The 19,535-nt window shown below is 43.5% G+C and overlaps 1 protein-coding gene across 1 annotated transcript in view; it reads right to left on the bottom strand.

Annotated features, from left to right (window-relative positions):
* The window catches only part of LOC122793112 (proprotein convertase subtilisin/kexin type 5-like), a 3,326,953-nt gene that overhangs the window by 2,902,362 nt on the left and 405,056 nt on the right, over positions 1-19,535 (bottom strand). The window contains exon 4 of the mRNA XM_044060853.1: positions 7,304-7,329. Within this exon, the coding sequence (XP_043916788.1) occupies positions 7,304-7,329 (26 nt within the window). The remainder of the gene's footprint in view (positions 1-7,303; positions 7,330-19,535) is intronic.

Genomic DNA, 19,535 nt, shown 5'->3' with positions numbered 1-19,535 from the left:
TTCCAAAGCCTGATGGCTGAGGGCACTAGATTTACCTGCCAATAAACCCTTTTGCTTTAAAAACACATCTGCGGTATTTATTAGTTTGGCAACAGCAATCTTAAAGACGGATGAAATAAAAGTATATTAAACTGTAGAATCTGCAAGAAATCAGAGCTCTGAACGAAGAGCCTTTTGTTCTTTAGTTGAATGACAGTCTTACGTAAAAAGAGTAATGCAGTGGAATTCTCAGAATTCTTTTTTTTTTTTTTTTAAAGAAACATCTTTATTAAATTATCATGTATGACAGAGGCCATGTTACATTTATATAAATGAAAATAACCCATAGTGACAACTTTAGTTGCAAACATTATACATTCCAAATCATGTGACACAACTGTAGCTGCAAACATTACACATCACTAACACATCCAGTCATTGTTAGTTGACCATTACTTACCTCATTCAAATCCTGCCTTCTTTTAAAACTTGTTCCTCCTCTGCACGTACTGATCCCACATTTCCAATTTTTTCCTACGTAGTTTGCTCCTACCCTTTTCTAAAGTTTCCAGTAACAGTTGTTTTATCTGTTACTATCTTCACTACTTCTAGTAAAGTTGGTTTAGACTTCAATTTCCATTTTCTAGCAATTGCTTTTTTGGCAGACATCATAACTAGACTCTTCAATGCCTTACTATGTCTAGATAATTCTGATTCTGTATCATAGCTCAAAAAATACATTTTCCCAGTTCCTATCCACTCTCCTAGCAGTGTGCAGGAAATCCCTAAAGTCTGCCGACTCATTACACTCCCAGAAAATATGTTCTAAATTACCTCTTTCTTCCCATCACATTGCCAAGATTTGCTGTCTACCCGAGGAAAAAGTCTTTGCCTGGGGTATAAAAATACCTATGTAAACACTTCCAGGTAAAGATTCTAAGTCTTCTAGATTTTGTTGCATACTTAGGAGACATACATATATATCCCCCAACTGTTTCTTTGTGAATTGCTTATCTAATCTGTCTTCCCAATTCTTCCTAACCTCCTCTGATTGATAATTCCCAGAATTCTTAAGAAACTGCATAAAATCAAGAACAAAGCAGAGTAATTCTCAAAATTCTTGAGAAATTTAGTAAACCATAAAAATAGTTCTGTATCAGCATTTTTGTGTTCTGTCTCGGCTCCAGAATTCATTTATATATTTACATATTAAACATTAATGCATACTTGAGTTCTGAAATGTCTAGACTCAGAATCCAAGCAGCTAGAAATAAATCTTGTTCACACTCTATGTCCATAATTTAAACACAGCACAATATGTTACATCTCTATAGTATTTCGTTTAGTAAGATAACCACTGATGATTAAAGGATGTTAACAGGCCGAGACCAAGCCTAAAGGCCCACAAATAAGACTAGGCAAGGACATGTAATCCAGGCATGTCTACATCTTGATATCCAAGATTAATTGAATTTTAATATGAAATAAAGTGGAAAAAAATGGTGGGGGACAGCATATATACCTATATCCAATTATCTGAACGCCGCCAAGTCTAGCAGGCAACAGCAGACATGCTGTTAATCAAATCTGCTTTTCATTTTCTTAGTCTTGCTTCTATTGCATTTCAGTAAATTCTTTAACGTAAATGTAATGGAAGTGTTTTAGCAATATTAGAAGTAGCCATATGCATACCTCTCAACCACTTACCTTTAATCAGATCTTTCTGAATTTATCTTCCTTTTTACAACTTGTTCCACTGCTCTGACTTTCTTTTGATAGCTCAGATTTGTGCTGTTTCATTGGTTCAGTTGTAGAACCAATGAGAGTGGAGCTTGTGAAAGGCATCACCTTGCTAGCTGGCTTTCACCTGCACTGTGCTATTGGTCAACCAACAGCAAAGTGCAGAGAGAAAAAATGGACCAATAATATAGTCTTCAGGCCTTTTAATAGTGGCATAGTAAGTGGTTTAAAAATCATTTCAAAAGGAGTTAGAAATTAACAGATTTATCAGGATTTTTTTTCTCGTCCATCTTTTGTAATCTATGGCTTGTTTGGGTTCCTTCTTCAGCTGCTCAAGCTTTCTTTTCAGAGCAGACTGCATGGGCGGTAGTTGCCAATTTGCTGGCACATGCTGCCATTACAGTAACAGTTAGTTTACTAACAATACCGTTCTTGACTCTCCTTTAGATTGGCTGCCTTAGTAACTAATTTCTTCAGGGCCCCACTACTGTCCTTATGCAGATCAGGCTTCAGTCCTGAAGGGCTCAGGTGTACAGTGTAGAACAATTGGATTTATTACTGTTGTTAGTACTTCTTGCTAGACCATTTGGTCCATTGCTAGAAAGAACATTTGTCTGGTTTGCTAACTCCTCTCACCATGTGGGTTTTTAAAATCCTTTGTGATGAACAACCGCATATCTCAATCTACCTGATCTGAAGTTGCTGCTGCTGTCTATTAGTTCGTGCCAACCTTACTGAAAGAGCACGGAGCCAAAACAATATCTTTCACTAACTAAAACAGTATCAGTATAAGACTACAAAAACTCTTTCATTTTGACCAATATCTTTGGTCTTTCCCTTGCAAAATTTGTATGGCTTCTATTAAACTGATGAGGAATGCACACAATCAAATGATGAGACATTTGAGTTTCAGACCTCACGTCATAACTGTCCAATGCCACTAATTTTGCCTCATATATTTGGTCTGTTCTTTGTAAAAATTTGTGGCTAATATTATGGTGTATCAGTAAGGAATAGTCACCATACCATGACAAGCATTTGAGTTTCAAACTTCATATCCTTCAGGAAAATACATGCCAATGCCAGATCCGTTACTCTAAAACAAAGTAGAACAATACTGTCCCTGAAATGAATCTTCAACCATTATTTTTTTGGCTTTGTTACTGATTCTTGAGCTAAGAGGTTGACAAAGAGAGCCATGTATGAGCCACATCTTTCAGAAAATGCATGCTACTGCAAAACTTGTTATTCTTGGGGGCAGAGGAGGGCAAAGTCAGACATTTCAAGTATTGCTCTTAGACACTTTGACATTTGCATGAATGTTTTGTACTGCATTGTATGGAAAGGTAATGTGCAACTTACCACAGTTCTGTAAGGATACATTTTTCAGGTACATCTGTGCAGCTGTACATCTGTCAGTACCATAAAGGTCATAGTTTTACAGACTGTGCTCTCTAAGAGGGCAAATTTGCACATTCTGCCCCCAACTCATGGACTGTGATTTTACACCTACCCAGATTTTGATTGCTATCATTCTGGATCCTCTGCTATGATTTTTGATAATCTCTTGCTATAATTTTAAAAGCTGAAGGGATGCAAATTATAGGCATATGTTGTAATAAGGGTATCCATTCTCATGTGTGACATATGTCATCTCTGCAAAAATCAACAAATCTTAAGTAACATGACTTTTAAAAACATACAAGCTGCTGTTCATAAAAAACAGTGCAGCAATGTGACTTATCCCGAGCTATGTTGGTTTGTCATTGTGGGATTCACAGTTATGCACATTTCCACAATGATAACACTTCATAACCAGGAAATGACTTGACTATGAATCGCACAAGTAAATGAAACAACTTCACAGTGGAGCACCCCATCTACTAAGGTCACCACACACAGGTAGTGACACACACCCACACACACACACTATTAGCAGACCTGTCCATCACTCAATCTGCAAACATCATCAAATCTGGGGATCCATTCACCCTTAGTTACAGTCAGAAGACCTTTGAATCTAAGCCTCCCAATGGCCATAGTCACCATGGATGCCTCTTCTATGGTATAGTGGGTATTTTGAGGGGAGAAAAGTACAAGGAATGTGGTCTCAGAGCCTCATCTTCACATCAATGTCCTGGAGATGACAGCAGTCACCCAAGCAAGTCTCACCCAGATATATCTCCGAAACTGCTCTCATGGTCTCTCCAATTCCTGTAAAGGTCAAAGATCTATCCTGCCCCCCACCCAGAGTTATTGATATACACACTGCTTCTCAGGAGGACACGAATAGAAATATATACAAAAGTAAATGGCAAACATCCTCTAATTGGGCAATTCAACAGGGTCTAGCCTTACTTCCTTCAGTTTTGCAGTTCCCAGCTACCTTATCTGATTTTAGCTCTAGTTTCTTCATCAATCAAGTCAATGTAGCAGTCATTCACAACATTCACCAAGGTCTCAATTCCATGTCTTTAGCCTCTCAAAAAGTTTGCAAAGCTTTCCTAAGAGGAACTTTCTCATTGAGACCTCCCACTGAAGATCAGTCTGTACTGCTGGGACTTGAACTTTGTGCTGGAAGCCGTGACTTGTGCCCCACTTTACACTAGCTTCTTCTGTGACATAAAATTTCTCTCCTGGAAAATTATTACTGTCTTCTGTAAACCTCCTTATTTGGTTTCCACAAACACAATCTCACCTCAGACCTTAATCTCTACTTTACGTCTATGTAGACCTCTCATCTGACTATTTGCTTCACTCTCTGGACATTCACAGGCAACTATGTTTCTACTTTTATCATACTAAGGATTTCAGAAAAGGATAAACAACTCAGTCTCCTACTTGTCTTTAGAGCTTAGTTCAGAAGTCTCAAAAGTTACTCTGTCCAGATGGCAGTCAGACTGCTTTATGTACCCTTAATCCACAGACAACAGAACATTACTGTCAAATTTTAAGGCACATTCTACTAGTTGTACAGCAACTTCCACAGCCTTTTCTAATAATTGTTCCATTGATGATATACATGCCACAGCAACATGATAAACAATGCATAACTTTGGCCAACATTAAAAATGGATATGACTTTTCAAGGTGTAGATCCACTTTTGGATTTACCATCTTCAAGGGTATCCTGCTGTTCATGACAACACCCAGGAATTTCTAGTAGTTGGGGATACTGACCCATTAACTTAAGTGGACAGCTGGGCTAACAAAAGATATGGAAGATTTACTTGATGCTGGAGCTTCATTATTCCTAGTCTGACCACTCTGACATCCTGCTTAACTTACCCTTCCAAACTGTCAGTCCTTGACTTTCTGGACAGACTTAATAGACTCCTGAAGCCTACTATCTAATCGTTTATTTCCCCTCACAGATATTTGTTTGTATTGGTGGGCAAATTCAACCCAGGAAGGTATGATGGGGCTTGTCTGCATTGTGGGAAAGGGGAGGAGCTGAAACTCTGGCGTAAGCAGATGTTTTCAAGTTGGTTAAGCCATGAGGTGGTCTTTGCAATCAGTTAAACTGGACTGACTAGGGATAATGAAGATAGTACAGTCGTGAAAGTAAATTTACCATAACAGTAAATAGGTTCATAGGTAGGCAGGTACTAGGCTATCGGCCCAAGGGCCTAAGTAAGCCTAACCAACAAGTCTATCTAGTCTCTCAATTAAATGACTTTTCAGCTCAATGTGACTACACAGTCCATCAAAAGTATCCACGTTCTTGCATCACTGAAGAAGATTTTTAAATTGCATTTTCCTCAAGAACTGCTAAAAATGTGACTTGCCAGTGCTTTTTTGCAAGTACACCACTTTGAGGGGACAACTACTTTCCCTGTGATGCAGTGATCTTTACGTTGACTATATTACAGACAGTAGTGCTTGCTTGAAGTATGAGTGCTTTGCTCCCCATACGTGCTCTCTCGCTCTCTATTACTGTTTTCATTTAACTTCCCTTTCAACCATTTCTGTGAAAATTCTACTCAGTTTGATTACCTGACCAGTAAATCATTTTGAGAGTACTGGATTTCACATTTTAAGTGGAACAGATGCATAAGATGTCAATAAATTTAAGCAGCAAAAAAGTTGCAAGAATTCATCCCTACTTTGATAAATGTTACAACTTTCATTGTGTTACCATTGACATAAGCCATCCCAGAGAAAGCACCCAAGAATTGTTTTTTTAATGCACAAGATTCCAGGTATATATCTGATTAGGATGGTTCTTTAAATATTTTATTGGTTGATTGAATAACTGCTGATAAAGTTTTACTATTTACTATAAATATGTAGTTAATCTTTTCGCTTATTGTTTCTGAAGTCTGTAGTAGATGAAAGCGAATAAATGTTTTTACTCTTAAGTCATAGTGTGTTGTTACTGGATAACCTTGAGTTTGACTTTTTGGATTTGCGTTTTTAAGTAATTTCCACTTGTTTGTTTTTTGGGACGTTTTTGTTTTTTTTAGATCTACACATGTAGTAAATTTCGAGGAGGCCCATACTTCCTTCAAAGTGAGAAATATATAATCTTGTTATACACTTTTTTATATCCTGCAATAAGCATGAAGCATTTTTCTCGTTTTTGTGTCCAACTGATTCAGCTCCATTTGTGGCAAATCAATCACACCAAAGCTGTAACTTGCAACAGGAAAGGCAAATGGATATAGGATCCTACTGTGCAGGGTGCACAAGAGAGTGCCATACACGCGCACACTGCAAAACATGTCATGGGGATAGGAGGTCTCCTGCAGGTAGGTCAGGTCATGTGCTTTCAGAACACTGCAAATGGAAAGCACACAGTGGTATCATGCCTATTGCTGTCACCAGTATGGCAGAAGGTTTGCATGATAGACATCTGCAGCTGCCAAATGGGGGCAAGGGGCAGAACTGAAACATTTGTGATTGGCAAAGGCAGTCATGCATAAACACACACTAATCCATATTTATAAATCAGAGGAATACATTTCTTGTCATCAAACCAGACTAATCAAATAGCTGAAGAAAGTACAGTTGTGTACACTTACCATAAATGTAGATGTTAGAGTGTGTATTCACTGTTGCAGGCATTACATTTGGGTAATCTGCTGGCAGGTTGCCCTCAGTTGGCCTGATTAACAAAGTCTTGGGTCCTGCGTTGGTTGCTGTCCCTTCTTCCATGACATCAGGTCATCAGGGGTATAAAACATGCAGCAGACGCCATTACATCAGTTTTTCTTGCCCCAGATGTCAGGTGCCCCCCAAATGGGGAGCAAAATATATATATAATTAAAAACACAAAAATATACCTCCAACCAAAAGCAAATACATCAAAAAGGCTTTTAAGCATAGTTAAAGAAAGTAGAGGTACAGTAAGAAAAAAACAGGGGGCTGGAAGGAGGGTAACCAGGACTGCAACAGTGAATACGCTCGAACATCTACATTTATGGTGAGTGTACACAACTGTACTATGTTCTTCGTGTTTCACTGTTGCAGTCATTATATTTGGGTAGATTCCCAAAGCTATGGTTGGAAGGATGGATTTATACAGCATTAGGACCAGCTATAAGGGCCTGCAAAAACAGCAGTGGCAAAGCCAGCTCTGGATTTAGAGAAAATTGGTAAGTGATAATGCTTGGTGAAAGTATGAACTGAACTCCAGGTAGCAGCTACTAGAATATCCCTGGAAGGAACACCTCTGAGAAAGGCTGCAGAAGTAGATGCAGCCCTGGTGGAATGAGATCTGATCCCCTGGGGGATAGGTTTTCCATGGTGCTTATAGCAGAAATGAATGCAATGGCTTATCCATTTAGAAATGGTTTGTTTTGAAATAGCCTTTCCCTCTGCCCCTGCAGCAAATGCTACCAGCAGTTGTTCAGATTTTTTTCGAAATTTAGTCCTGTCCAAGTAGAATCTAAGTTGTCTGTGTACATCCAATGAATGCAGAATCTGCTCCCCCTTGTTCTGTGGATTGGGAAAGAAAGTTGGGCAAATGAATGGACTGATTAAGAGCCACACTGGATACCACCTCGGGCTTGAAGGATGGATTGGTCCTGAGTGACACCCTGTCTGAATGAAAGATGATGAAAGGATCCACTGCCATAAGGGCCTGTAATTCAGATATCCTTCTAGCTAAAGTGTTTGCTAAAAGGAAGGCTGTTTTCCAAGAAAGAAATTTTAAGTCTGCAGTAGCAGCTGGCTCGAAAGGAGGTAGAGTGAGTTTTTCCAATACAAAGTTAAGGTCCCATGCAGGGGTTGGAGCTCTCCTGGGTGGTCTCAAGTTTTTGGCCCCTCTGAGGTACTGCTTGAGCAGAGGATGAGAGAAGAGGGGAGGTTCTGTGTTGTAATGAGCGGAAATGGCTGAGGCATGGATTTTAATGGAGGAAAAAGACAGGCCCTTGTGAAGCATCTCAGTTAAGTACTGCAAAATATGAGGTAAATTGGGCGCTGCTGTGCTCATCCCTTGAGAGTGATTCCAGGCACAGAATCTTTGCCATTTGTCAGGATAAGATTTTCTAGTACTAGATCTTCTCGCCTCCAAAATGACATCCATCACAGGTTTGCTGAGGGATGCTAAGGGGGAATTTAAGTGATTAGCCAAGCTGCAATATTCAATGTTGAGAGCTGAGGGTGCAGGATTTGGCTCTCCCGCTGAGACAGTAAGGTAAGGTGTCTGAGGCAGGTGCCATGGAGAAATTTGTGACACACTGCGCTGGAGTGGGTACCAGTGTTGACGTGGCCAGTGTGGAGCAATCAAAATCATTTTTGGATTGTCCTGTTTGACTTTTAGCAGAACTTTGGAGAGCAGAGGCAGAGAGAGAAAGGCATAGACGGATAGGTTTTTAAAGCTGAAGATCAGAGCATCCACCTTCCAGGCTTTTTTGTGAGGAGTTCTTGTGCAAAATTTGTTCAACTGGTAGTTCTGAGGTGAGGCAAAAAGATTTATGTCTGGGCTCCCCCATTTGCTTGTCAACATATTGAAAATCCATGGTTACAGTTTCCATTCATGTGGGTCCATGAGATTTCTGCTTAGTTCGTCTGCCAGAATATTCAGCTTTCCTGGCAGCTCAAGGCCGTGTTCCACAATGCCATGGCTAGTCTGCAGAGGGGGTAGGAATGTGTACCCCCTTGCTTGTTTTTGTACCACATAACCGTGGTGTTGTCTGTCTTTACCATTAGTTGCCCTGGATGAAGGTAGTCCTTGAAGGCTGTCAGAGCATTCTGTACAGCTAGTATTTCTTTTTGATTAATATGTAGGTGCATTTGATTTGGGCTCCATTTGGCCTGAATGCACTTCCCTGCCAGATGAGCCCCCCATGCATACTCTGATGCGTCTATAGTTAGGGTTTGGGAGGCAGGGGGTGGTGTGAATCATAGTCCCTTGTTTTGGTGGCAGGCCTCTGCCCACCATAGGAACTCCAGGTGTAGACAAGGTATGATAGGAATCACTGTTTCCAGGTTGTGACAATGTTGACTCCATAAACTTTTTAAGTACCACTGAAGTTTCGTCATATGCAGTCTTGCATATGGAATTAGAAGAATGCACCTCAAGGCTTGCAGTATTTGTCTTGCAGATAGCAGGGTTTTTGTGGCCACCTGTTTGAAGTAAGTCACCAAATGACTTTGCTTTTCTGGTGTGAAGAAATCCATCTGTGAAGTTGTATTCAAGCTTGCACCCAGGAATGTAATTTTTTGAGAGGGTACCAGTTGTGATTTCTTTTCGTTTAAGGTGTACCCTAGACAAGTTAGAACCCTTTTTACAAACGCCAGATGTTTTAAAACCATGACCTGGTTTTCTGCCTGAATTAGACAATCGTCCAGGGATGGATATATTGGAATATTTCTTTGCCTGCAAAATGCAATTACTGGAGCCAGGCACTTTGTGAATACCCTGGGCGCAGTAGACAAGCCAAATGGCACTGCAGAGAAAAAGAAGTTAAGTCCTTACCATAACGTTCCATGTGGAGTGTTCATCTCGCCTTTGTTCTTACACATGGGTGTCGGAGCCAATCCTCGGCTCCGAGTCGGCCGCTTAGCAAAGCTCTGCAACTAGGAGAAGCTCGAGACCAACCTACCTCCCACAATTCCCTCTGCCTTTACCTCAGATCTAGTTTGCAAACAAGACCAGATCCAGCAATAACAAAGGTTATGAGCATAAAAGGATACATAAGTATACATAAGGATCAGACACTAGCTCAAGCCAGTAGGAACAACAGAGAGACCACTAGTGGGAGACAAATAGACCAGACTTCTAAATCCGTACGTTCTTCCAGACCTGAGGGTGGGAGGGTGGGGCTGTAAGAACAAAAGCGAGATGAAACACTCCACATGGAACGTTATGGTAAGGACATAACTTCTTTATGTGAGAGTGTTCAATCTCGCCGTTTGTTACACATGGGTAGCGTCCCTAGCTCCGTTACCCTGAGTGACTCACAGAAGAACGTTCCTGAGCACAGTGGAACCAAAAGATGCTCTATCCCTGGAAGTCCTGTCAACTTTATAATGAGTGATGAATGTATGCGGTTTAGACCAAGTGGCGGCTGCACAAATAGTGTCCAATGGCAGACGAGCCGCATGAGCCAGAGATGTGGAAACTGATCTAGTAGAATGTCCCTTTGGTTTGGTGGGCAAAATCTGATTTGAAGCGGAATAAACAAATGTTATACAATCAGTTAGCCATTTAGAAAGTGTGCGCTTCGTCACTGCCATGCCCTTTTTGTTGTCCGCAAAGGCTATAAAGAGTTGGTCCGCTTTTCTATGGTCCTTAGTTCTATCCAGGTAGAATCTGAGTTGTCTATGAACATCCAATTTGTGCAACATATATTCCAGCTTGTTGGAGTGGTTTTTGAAAAATGTAGGAAGCTCAATGGACTGATTAATGTTGTTGACCGAACAAACCTTAGGGAGGAAGGAAGGGTTGGTGCGTAATGATACCCGGTCCGGGTGAAAAATTAAATAAGGCTGCTTGATGGAAAGTGCCTGAAGTTCTGATACTCGTCTGGCTGAAGTGATAGCCACTAGGAAAAGAGTCTTCCAGGACAAGAACTTTAAGGAACAGGAAGAAGCTGGTTCAAAGGGTGGTAAAATTAGTTGGGATAAGAGCAAATTTAGATTCCAAGGAGCTGTAGGTAACCTAACTGTTGGTCTGAGATGAAAGGACCCTTTCATGAAGGCTTTACAAAGCCTATGAGCCATAATGGGAGCTCTGTTTTCTCCTACGTGGAAGTTTGAAATAGCGGCCAACTGAACTTTTAAAGTGGCAGTAGAGGCTCCTTGGTGAAACAGCATGGACAGGAACTCCAAAATCTTGTTTAGAGGGGCTACTAAGGGATCCAAATGTTGTGTAGTCGCCCATTAGACGAAACGTTTCCACTTACTGGTATAGATTTTAGTAGTGGAAGCCTTATGAGAGGCAACCAGAATGTCCTGAACCGCCGGAGAGAGAAGATCAGACCTGGCTAAGTAGGGAAGTGGAGCAGCCAAGCTGCTAACTTGAGGGATGGGAGCGACGGGTGAGGAGCTCCTGACGAATGAGTCAGTAGGTCTGGCACTGGGTCCAGAATCCAGGGCTCCCGTATTTGGTGAGCTTGAAGAAAGGGGAACCAAATCTGTCGAGGCCAGAATGGGGCAATGAGAATTATAGTCCTCTCCTGGTCCTTGGCTTTCTGAAGAAATTTCGGGATCAGTGGTATAGGAGGGAAAGCGTACAGGAGACCCGGGGGCCAATCGTGAATCAGAGCGTCCCTGGGGACATCCCCTGGAGGGGGTAAAAGGGCAAAGTAGCTTCTGCACTTGGTGTTCATTGGACACGCAAACAGATCGCAGCAAGGCTGGCCCCATTTGCGGAAAATCCTTTCCGCCACTATCTGATTGAGGGACCACTCGTGAGGTAACAGGATAGCTCTGCTCAACCTGTCCGCTATGACGTTGGATAACCCCGGGATGTGCATTGCTATTAGAAAGCGACCCGTGGATTCTGCCCATTGCCAAATTCTCATGGCCTCTCTGCACAACTGGTAAGACTTGGTTCCTCCTTGTTTGTTTATGTACCAGACTACGGACATGTTGTCCGTCTGAACTGCAATGGTCCCTAGAGGTAGAAGGGGGGAGAAGTGTTGCAACGCTAGAAACACTGCCCTCATCTCTAGAACATTTATGTGCAGGTTGTACTCTAAACTGGACCATTCGCCTTGAACTGTTTGTCCCTGAAAGATGCCCCCCCACCCTATCAGGGAAGCGTCCGTGGTCACTGTGGATGTTGGTTTGGGTAACACAAACGGTCGGCCGCTGATGAAGTTGTGATTCTCTAACCACCAAGACAGGTGTGCTTTGCAGGCATTCGTAATGTGAATCTCGTGTGTCAGCGGTAACTGTTGGAACGATCACTGTGCGAACATCAGCCATTGGAGAACTCTCATGTGTAGCCTCCCCATGGGAACTGCAATGAGGGAAGCTAACATGAGCCCTAAGACTTTCAGGACTAGATTGGCTGGGGACTTTTTGGACAATAGCAGGAGAGATACGTGTTTTTGCAGGGAAGCTATTCTTGTGGAGGGGAGTTTTAGTAGCAAAGAACGGGTATCTAGATCTGCCCCTATAAATGAAATATGCTGCGAGGGCTGTAACGCAGATTTTTCGAAATTTATCGAAATCCCTAGCTGAACACAAAGGCTGATTGTGTAGTCCTGGCCTTTATCAGTTGACGCTCTGTGGCGGCAGAAAGGAGCCAGTCGTCCAGATATGGAAACACCCGGAATCCTAGGCGTCTCAAGTGAGACGCTACCACTGCCATGCATTTGGTGAAAACCCTGGGGGCTGAGGTTAGACCAAAGGGCAGGGCCCGAAACTGAAAGTGGTTGGCTCCCAGCCGGAAGCGCAGGTGATCTCTGGCCATTTTGATGTGGTAGTAGGCGTCCCTGAGATCTATTGAGCACATCCAGTCGTCCTTCTGTAAAAACGGAAGGATCGATTGAAGCGTGACCATCCAGAACTTTTCTTTCTTCACAAATGTATTGAGAGTGCTTAGGTCCAGAATTGGCCTCCAGTCCCCTGTCTTTTTTGGAACTAAAAAGAACCTTGAGTAAGTTCCGCATCCTCTTTGGTCCGGGACTGGCTGGATGACTCTTTTTCTAGCAGCTTTGAGATTTCTATAGCTGCAGGTTCTGCAGATGGGGTGGTACATCTGGGAATCTTTTGTGGTAATGGGGAAATAAAAGGGAATTTTGTAACCTCTGGTAATAATGCTTTTTACCCAATTGTCTGAAGTAAGGTTTTGCCAGGCCTGAGGGTATAAAGCCAAGCGACCCCCGACTGCCTCCAGAGCAGGACAGTCGGGCCTCCTCTCAGGAGTGCTGGAAAGGCTTCCCAGGGATGGTATCCCTGTCACCTTGGTTCTGTGGACCCCCTCTGCCGCCAGGGTGGCGTCTTCCATTTCTGCCCCCTCCTCTGCCTCTGGGGGGGGCATCACCCTGTGTGCCTGGGAAAGAGCCCTGGGGTTTGCGAAACCACATCTTTCCACCTCGTTGCCCTTTGGGGTACGATCTGGATGGGGTGGAAAAACGGACTCAGACAGCAGACAGAGTCTTTCCCTCCTGCTCACACCGGGTTAGGGTCTCCTTTACTTTGGGGCCAAAAAGAGTGGCACCATCAAAGGGGGCCTTAGTAAAGGAAGACTTGAAGGCTTCTGCAAAGGAGCACAGCCGCATCCAGGATTGTCTACGAAGAGCAATCGCTGAAGCTGCAGCCCTACTCGACCCTTCGGCCGCATATGAGATGAGCCTCATGGACGAGTTCACAATAGACGTAAGGGTATTGAGCTGTGCTGTAACCTTATCCGAGACAGCAGCATCTGTATTACCCTGGAGGGTATCTCCCAACTCTTTGACTAGATCCCTCTGTAATCGTATGAAGTGTGTCAAGTAGTTCAGCGATCGCATGGAAAAAGTTGCTGAACTGAAAATGTGCTTCCCATATCTGTCCATGGTCCTAGAGTCTCTGTTAGGAGGATGGACAGACGAGGAAGATTCGGACATCTCCTTTTTAGTGGCTGCGGCCACCACCATAGCATCCACTGGAACTCCCTTAGTAAGGTATGACTTGTCCCGAGGGGCAATTATATATTTGTTAGGTTTCCTGGGAACTGGCTCCACTGTGTCAGGTGCCTCCCACGCCCTTCGAGCAATTAACTCCATTAACTCGTCGAAGGGCGGAGTGACCCAGGAGGAAGAAGGGCAAGCACCAAATGCCTTCAGCAGAACCGACTCATCCGCAGAAGGGGGTAGGGCCTGCCAATCACCTCTCTGCTTCAGGATCTCCGGGATGTCAGCAAAGGAGACATCCTCCGAGGGTGATTTTGGGGACCCTTCTGACTCATCTAAGTCAGTATCCGATGTTAAAGATTCTTGTGGAGAATCTAAGTGCCTCCTCTTGCACAATTTTTTCTTCGGAACGTCATCGGAAGGGGCATCCGATGAGGCCTCCGAGGAAGAACGGGCTCCCTCTGGGAGTGGCTGAGACACTGGTGCTCTACGCTTATGTGTAGTCGTGGGTGCAGAAGTAGACAACGGACCTTTACGGGAGGGAGAAGTTGCTTCTGCTGACATGGTTGTCTGAGAAGACAATACCTTCCTCATGAGGTCGAAGGCCCCCGGACCCCGAGCCGAGGAATCCCCCGGTTCCGAAGAACGCGGAAGTATCTCCGACGTGGAGGCCAAGGGCATCGACCCCGAGAATGGAGCCGAAGTGATCCGTGCCGAGGCACCGAGAGGGAGAGTCGGCACCGAAACATCGGTTCGACTCTCGGTCCCGGAGCCAAGGATAGATCGTCGGCTACGCAAGTCCGGTAACGGTTCCGACGGAGTCAAGGTCAACGGTGCCGACCGAGGAAGGGACGGTTCCGGCACCAAGGGCTCCACTATCATCAGATCAACATCTCCTGGCTCCGAAAGCTGAGTAGGCCTCGGTGGAGGATCAGATGGAGATAAATGAAGGCCTTCGAGTCTCGACACCAATTGGGAGGAGACTGAAATGAGCTTGGACAGGGCCGTGTTCTCCATTAACTTCTGCACCACACGATCTACGTCGGTGTCGGAGAGGGGCCTGGAAGATCGGGTCGAAGGAACCGAGGACGGTGCCGACCTCAATAGAGAGGGAGGTGGAAGCTCCGTCACCGGTTCCAAGACTCGAGGCTCGGTGATAGTAAGAAGTTCGACACTCGGCCCCGAAGTCTGTGGAACCGGTGAACGAACCTTAAACGAAGAACTCGGAGCCGATGACATGGGCTCCGATGTCTTCGACTCCTTCGAGGATTTAGAAGCCTGGTCTGACTTGTCAAGAGCCTCTTGGAAGGCAGGCTTCAAAAGACCTCTATCCATAAGCTTCCTGCGTCTATCTGTCATGACCCTTCCACTAAAAGAATGACAGATAGAACAGTCTTCTTGTAGATGGAGAGGGCCAAGACAGTAGACACAGGAGCTATGGTTGTCGGTGACAGACATCTTTTGCCCACACTGACACCTCTTAAATCCCGACTTAGCTTTTTCAGACATATGTGTAAGAAAATACACTGTACAATATCAAATAAAACTGTCAAAATTGGTTAAGTCCACAGACACAGCAATAAAAATTGCAAGTATCAATTTCCTAGTCCAGTAAGTAGGTGGGGTAGGCCCTAAGGTAAACTAAACTATATATATATATATATATATATATATATATATATATATATATATATATATATATATATATATATATATATACTATTATATATATAAAAGAGTAGCCAAAGGATGACCAGACCACACACACAGAAAATATATAATCTCAAAGGATCAGAAGATTTTACAAGAAAAAAAGTTAAGAATTTAGCTTATCTTCCCAAGTTGGTCAGAGCTCTTCAAATACGATGCGATCGGTTGCAGCAGCAAACTAGATCTGAGGTAAAGGCAGAGGGAATTGTGGGAGGTAGGTTGGTCTCGAGCTTCTCCTAGATGCAGAGCTTTGCTAAGCGGCCGACTCAGAGCCGAGGATCAGCTCCGACACCCATGTGTAAGAACAAACGGCGAGATTGAACACTTTCACATCTGATAATGCAAGTAGCCTGCTTTGAAGTGTAGCTATCTTCTGCAAGATTCCCTGATTGGGATATGCAGGTAAGCACCTTTTAAATCTAAAGTTGCCAACCAGGCATCCTTGACCAACATAGGAAGTAACTGATGAAGAGTTAACATCTTGAATTTTGGAATGTCCAGAAAAGTGTTTACAGTAGACAGGTCCAGAATGGGACGCCATGATTTGTCTTTTCTGGGTACCAGGAAAAGTCTGGAATAGAAACCCTGTCCCTTTTCCTCTTCTGGTACTGGTTGAATAGCCCCCGTGTTTAAGAGGGAAAGTACTTGTTTCTGAGCCTCTACCCACTGATTTGGGGGCAGGTCTGGCCACCCATTTGGGGTTGGCAACATGTGGAAATGAAATCTGCATCCCTGGGACACTATATTTAAAATCCATTTGTCCTGGGTTATAAGTTGCCAGTTTTTTGCATGAAGAGCCAGTTTTTTCCCCCAAAGGGGCAGCTGAGAGGTAAGTGCTTGGTAATTTTAAAGGAAAGTCATTGAGACGGTTTACCATAGGGTGGTGTCTTGTTATTTCCAGATTTGGAAGTGGAAGCACCCCATTGCTTAGTTCTGAGAGTCCCTTGGGACTGAAACCTGGTGCATTTGGAGTGTCTGGGTTTGGCTTGAGTGGATCTGAAAGGAGCTGGAAAGGACCAGTTCTTAGTAGGCCAGTGCCTACTAAATCATGGAGGTTGCACTTGTAAGAAATCTTTCACAGTTTGCATAGATTTAGCTTAATCTTCCATCTTTTTTAGAACTTCTTCAGCCTTATTGCCAAACAGATGGTCCTGATGCAAAGGAGCATCCAACAATTTTGCTTTAACATGATCAGGCAGAGATTGCTGCTTAAGCCAAGCATGCCTTCTAAGCACAGACCCAGTAACAGCAGCCCTGCAAGAGGCCTCTAAAGAATCAAAACCACATTGCAAAGTATGTTTTCCAACTTGTTCAGCTGAATGCAATAAATCCTGTAAATCTTTATTTTCCACACAGTCAGAAATCAACATCATTTTCTGATTAAGCAGTCCCATGATATGCTGTTGATATTTTAGCATATGAAATTGACAGTTTAAAGCCCTGATTGCCAAGGTTGCAGAAGTATAAACCTTTTTCCCCATCTATCCAGTGCCCTGCAATCTCTATCAGAAGGGGTACGATTTTTAACAGTAAAAGCCTTAATGCCATTGGACCCCTGAGAAATGGTTTCTGGGTCCGCAACAGGATTTTTGAAAAGGAATTTGTGGGACTCAGGAACCCTGTAGTATCTGTCTGGTTTACTAGGGGCTGGAGGCAGGGAATCAGGGGCCATACTGGATTCCGAAAACACATCATCAACAATGTCTAGTATAGAAGGTATAGCCAAAGGCCTATGCTGAAGAAGGAAATCCCTAAGCCTCTTTTTGGATTCAGAAAATTCCTGACTTTCCCAGTGGAAATGCCCCCTTAAGGTATGTAAAGTTTCCCCAAAAGAAAAGTCTTCGTGGGGGGCAAGCAGAGGGAATGGAATCCTCTGCATCAGAATCCTCATAAGTAGGTATGGACAAATCCAGGTAATTAGAAGAGTCAGAAGAAACATTGTCCTGTTCTGAAGATTCATAGTCAAGCTCAGCCCTAGGCCTCTTAGAAGGGGGAAGGTTGACTACCCCTGATTAGAGTAATTAAATCTTCAGTCATTTTGATCATTTGTTTTTTAGGCATAGGGGCCTGAACATGTGGCCTGGGCGTCAGTTTTTTTAGACATAGATAGGAGATTTAGACCTTGGTATTGAAGGTGGAGTCTGTTTAATATGCAAGTCTGTAGGACTGAATTCACCCTCAGAAGCCGGTGCCTGCACAGCGGCTCCAGACCCATCTAAGGTAGAGACATCCACGGGTTCCATAGATAAAGCATCTCACGGCATACCGGACTCCGAATGGGTCTCAGTAGAGGCCTGCGAATCAGAAGTAGCGGGTATCAAGGGTTGCGGAAGCGCCTCAATGAATACCGGCGAACTGGTGACTGGCTTAGGAGAAGCGTCGTCGGCAGTTTTGGACCTCAATGGCCTGTCTCTGTCTTTTTCTTTGTGTTTTTTCGGTATTCCGGTAGTCGGATGGCTAACCAACGTCCTTTCTGGATAATTAAACCGAGAACCGAAATATTTAGAAGCAAAAATGTACGGACGACGGATAGTGCGCTGATTAAATAAAGCACAAAACTGACAGCAAGGTACGTCGTGGTCAGGGCCTAGGCAAGGAATACAGTACAAATGAAAATCTTTATGAGGTAATTGCTTCCCATAAGTAATACAATTATTAACTTTTACTGACATTGGTAAGGACCAAGAAAAAGTTTCCCCAACGGGGTACTTAGCTTTTAGTTAAAGACTTCAGTTCTGAAACTTGAAAACGAAAATTTCAGGAGTCAGCCGACCAGCACTTGCGAACTGCTTCTACTTCGGACACCGCACGGCAAGAAAGACTGATGTAATGGCGTCGGCTGCATGTTTTATAACCCTGACGACCTGACTTCATGGAAGAAGGGAAAGCAACTGACGCAGGACCCAAGACAAACATGAAGAACATCTGCTGCTACTACTGGCACTACAGACACACACACGATGCACTAATGATACTTCATGTCAAGACTGAGGCACAGGGTACTACCAAAGAGAGGTTCATCACAGACAAGAGACCACCAACAGTGGCATCTCACATAAGAGGTATTTGTAATATTCTTATCTGGTGTGTGAGACAGCACTCACATCTGTCAGTGGCTTGGATACAAGAGCTGGACTGGTGGCAACTGCCTGGCTGTCTGTAGGGTATGTACCATGCTAGTATTAGCACATTCCATCCTAGCAGTACAATGACTCCGCAATAACTGGTTTAGAAAGCAGACTACATGCATTGCTGCAAACATGACAACCTTCACTGCAAAGAATGCATGGCCATAAGATATAGAAATAACTGGTGTGTAGCAGTCTTTCTGCTACATGCCGGTGGGAGTGACACATGATAAAGCATTATCCCAGCTATGTTCTATTTATACTTTTCATGCTTTCACAATTTCCTCTGTTAAAGTGTCCAGCACAACATGGCAAAACATGTCTACAGTCAGGTCGTCACCTGTGATTGGCAATGATAGCACCATGCACATGGCACAGCCCAATAACACAGAGTCATCATCTCCAGGACCTCAAGAAAACAGGCCATGTCATACAATGTCCGTCATGTAAACCAAACATGCTAGTCAGTATCTTACAGCACCTTGCCAAAGAACTAGAGTAAGATTCACAGGGCCATTGCCTGTGCAACTCCTAATGGGTCTCCTGTCAAATGCTAGAAAGCTGGTTAATGCTACACAAACCTCCATCATCTACTGGCATTGGCAGTCCATAAATCCACCTTGATTCGACAGGAGAGTGGCACATGCCTACTAACTCCTGTATAACATCTCTGTCCACATGCTAGAGTCTGACAATGTCATGGGTAAGAAGATGCACCGTGGATGGCAACTACACTCCAAAGATGGCCAGTAACGCATGCTACTCTACTGATGCTGATGCTACTCCTACCATCAAAACAAGTGAAACTTATGTACCCTGGAAAATCTTGGAGTTCACAATGAATGAACAAACTCACTCCATGGCTCATCACGCTAATTTTGTAAGTTTCTGTAGCACACTGCACACAATGGATCTCATTAGCATGATAACACTTATTTACATGCCATTATACAGTCACTTGCAT

Source organism: Protopterus annectens, chromosome 2.part0 (assembly GCF_019279795.1).
Source record: "Protopterus annectens isolate FY-2018-M chromosome 2.part0, PAN1.0, whole genome shotgun sequence".
NCBI lineage: Eukaryota > Metazoa > Chordata > Ceratodontiformes > Protopteridae > Protopterus > Protopterus annectens.
The sequence above is the reverse complement of the archived record's forward strand: the minus strand, read 5'-3'. Positions and strand labels throughout refer to the sequence as shown.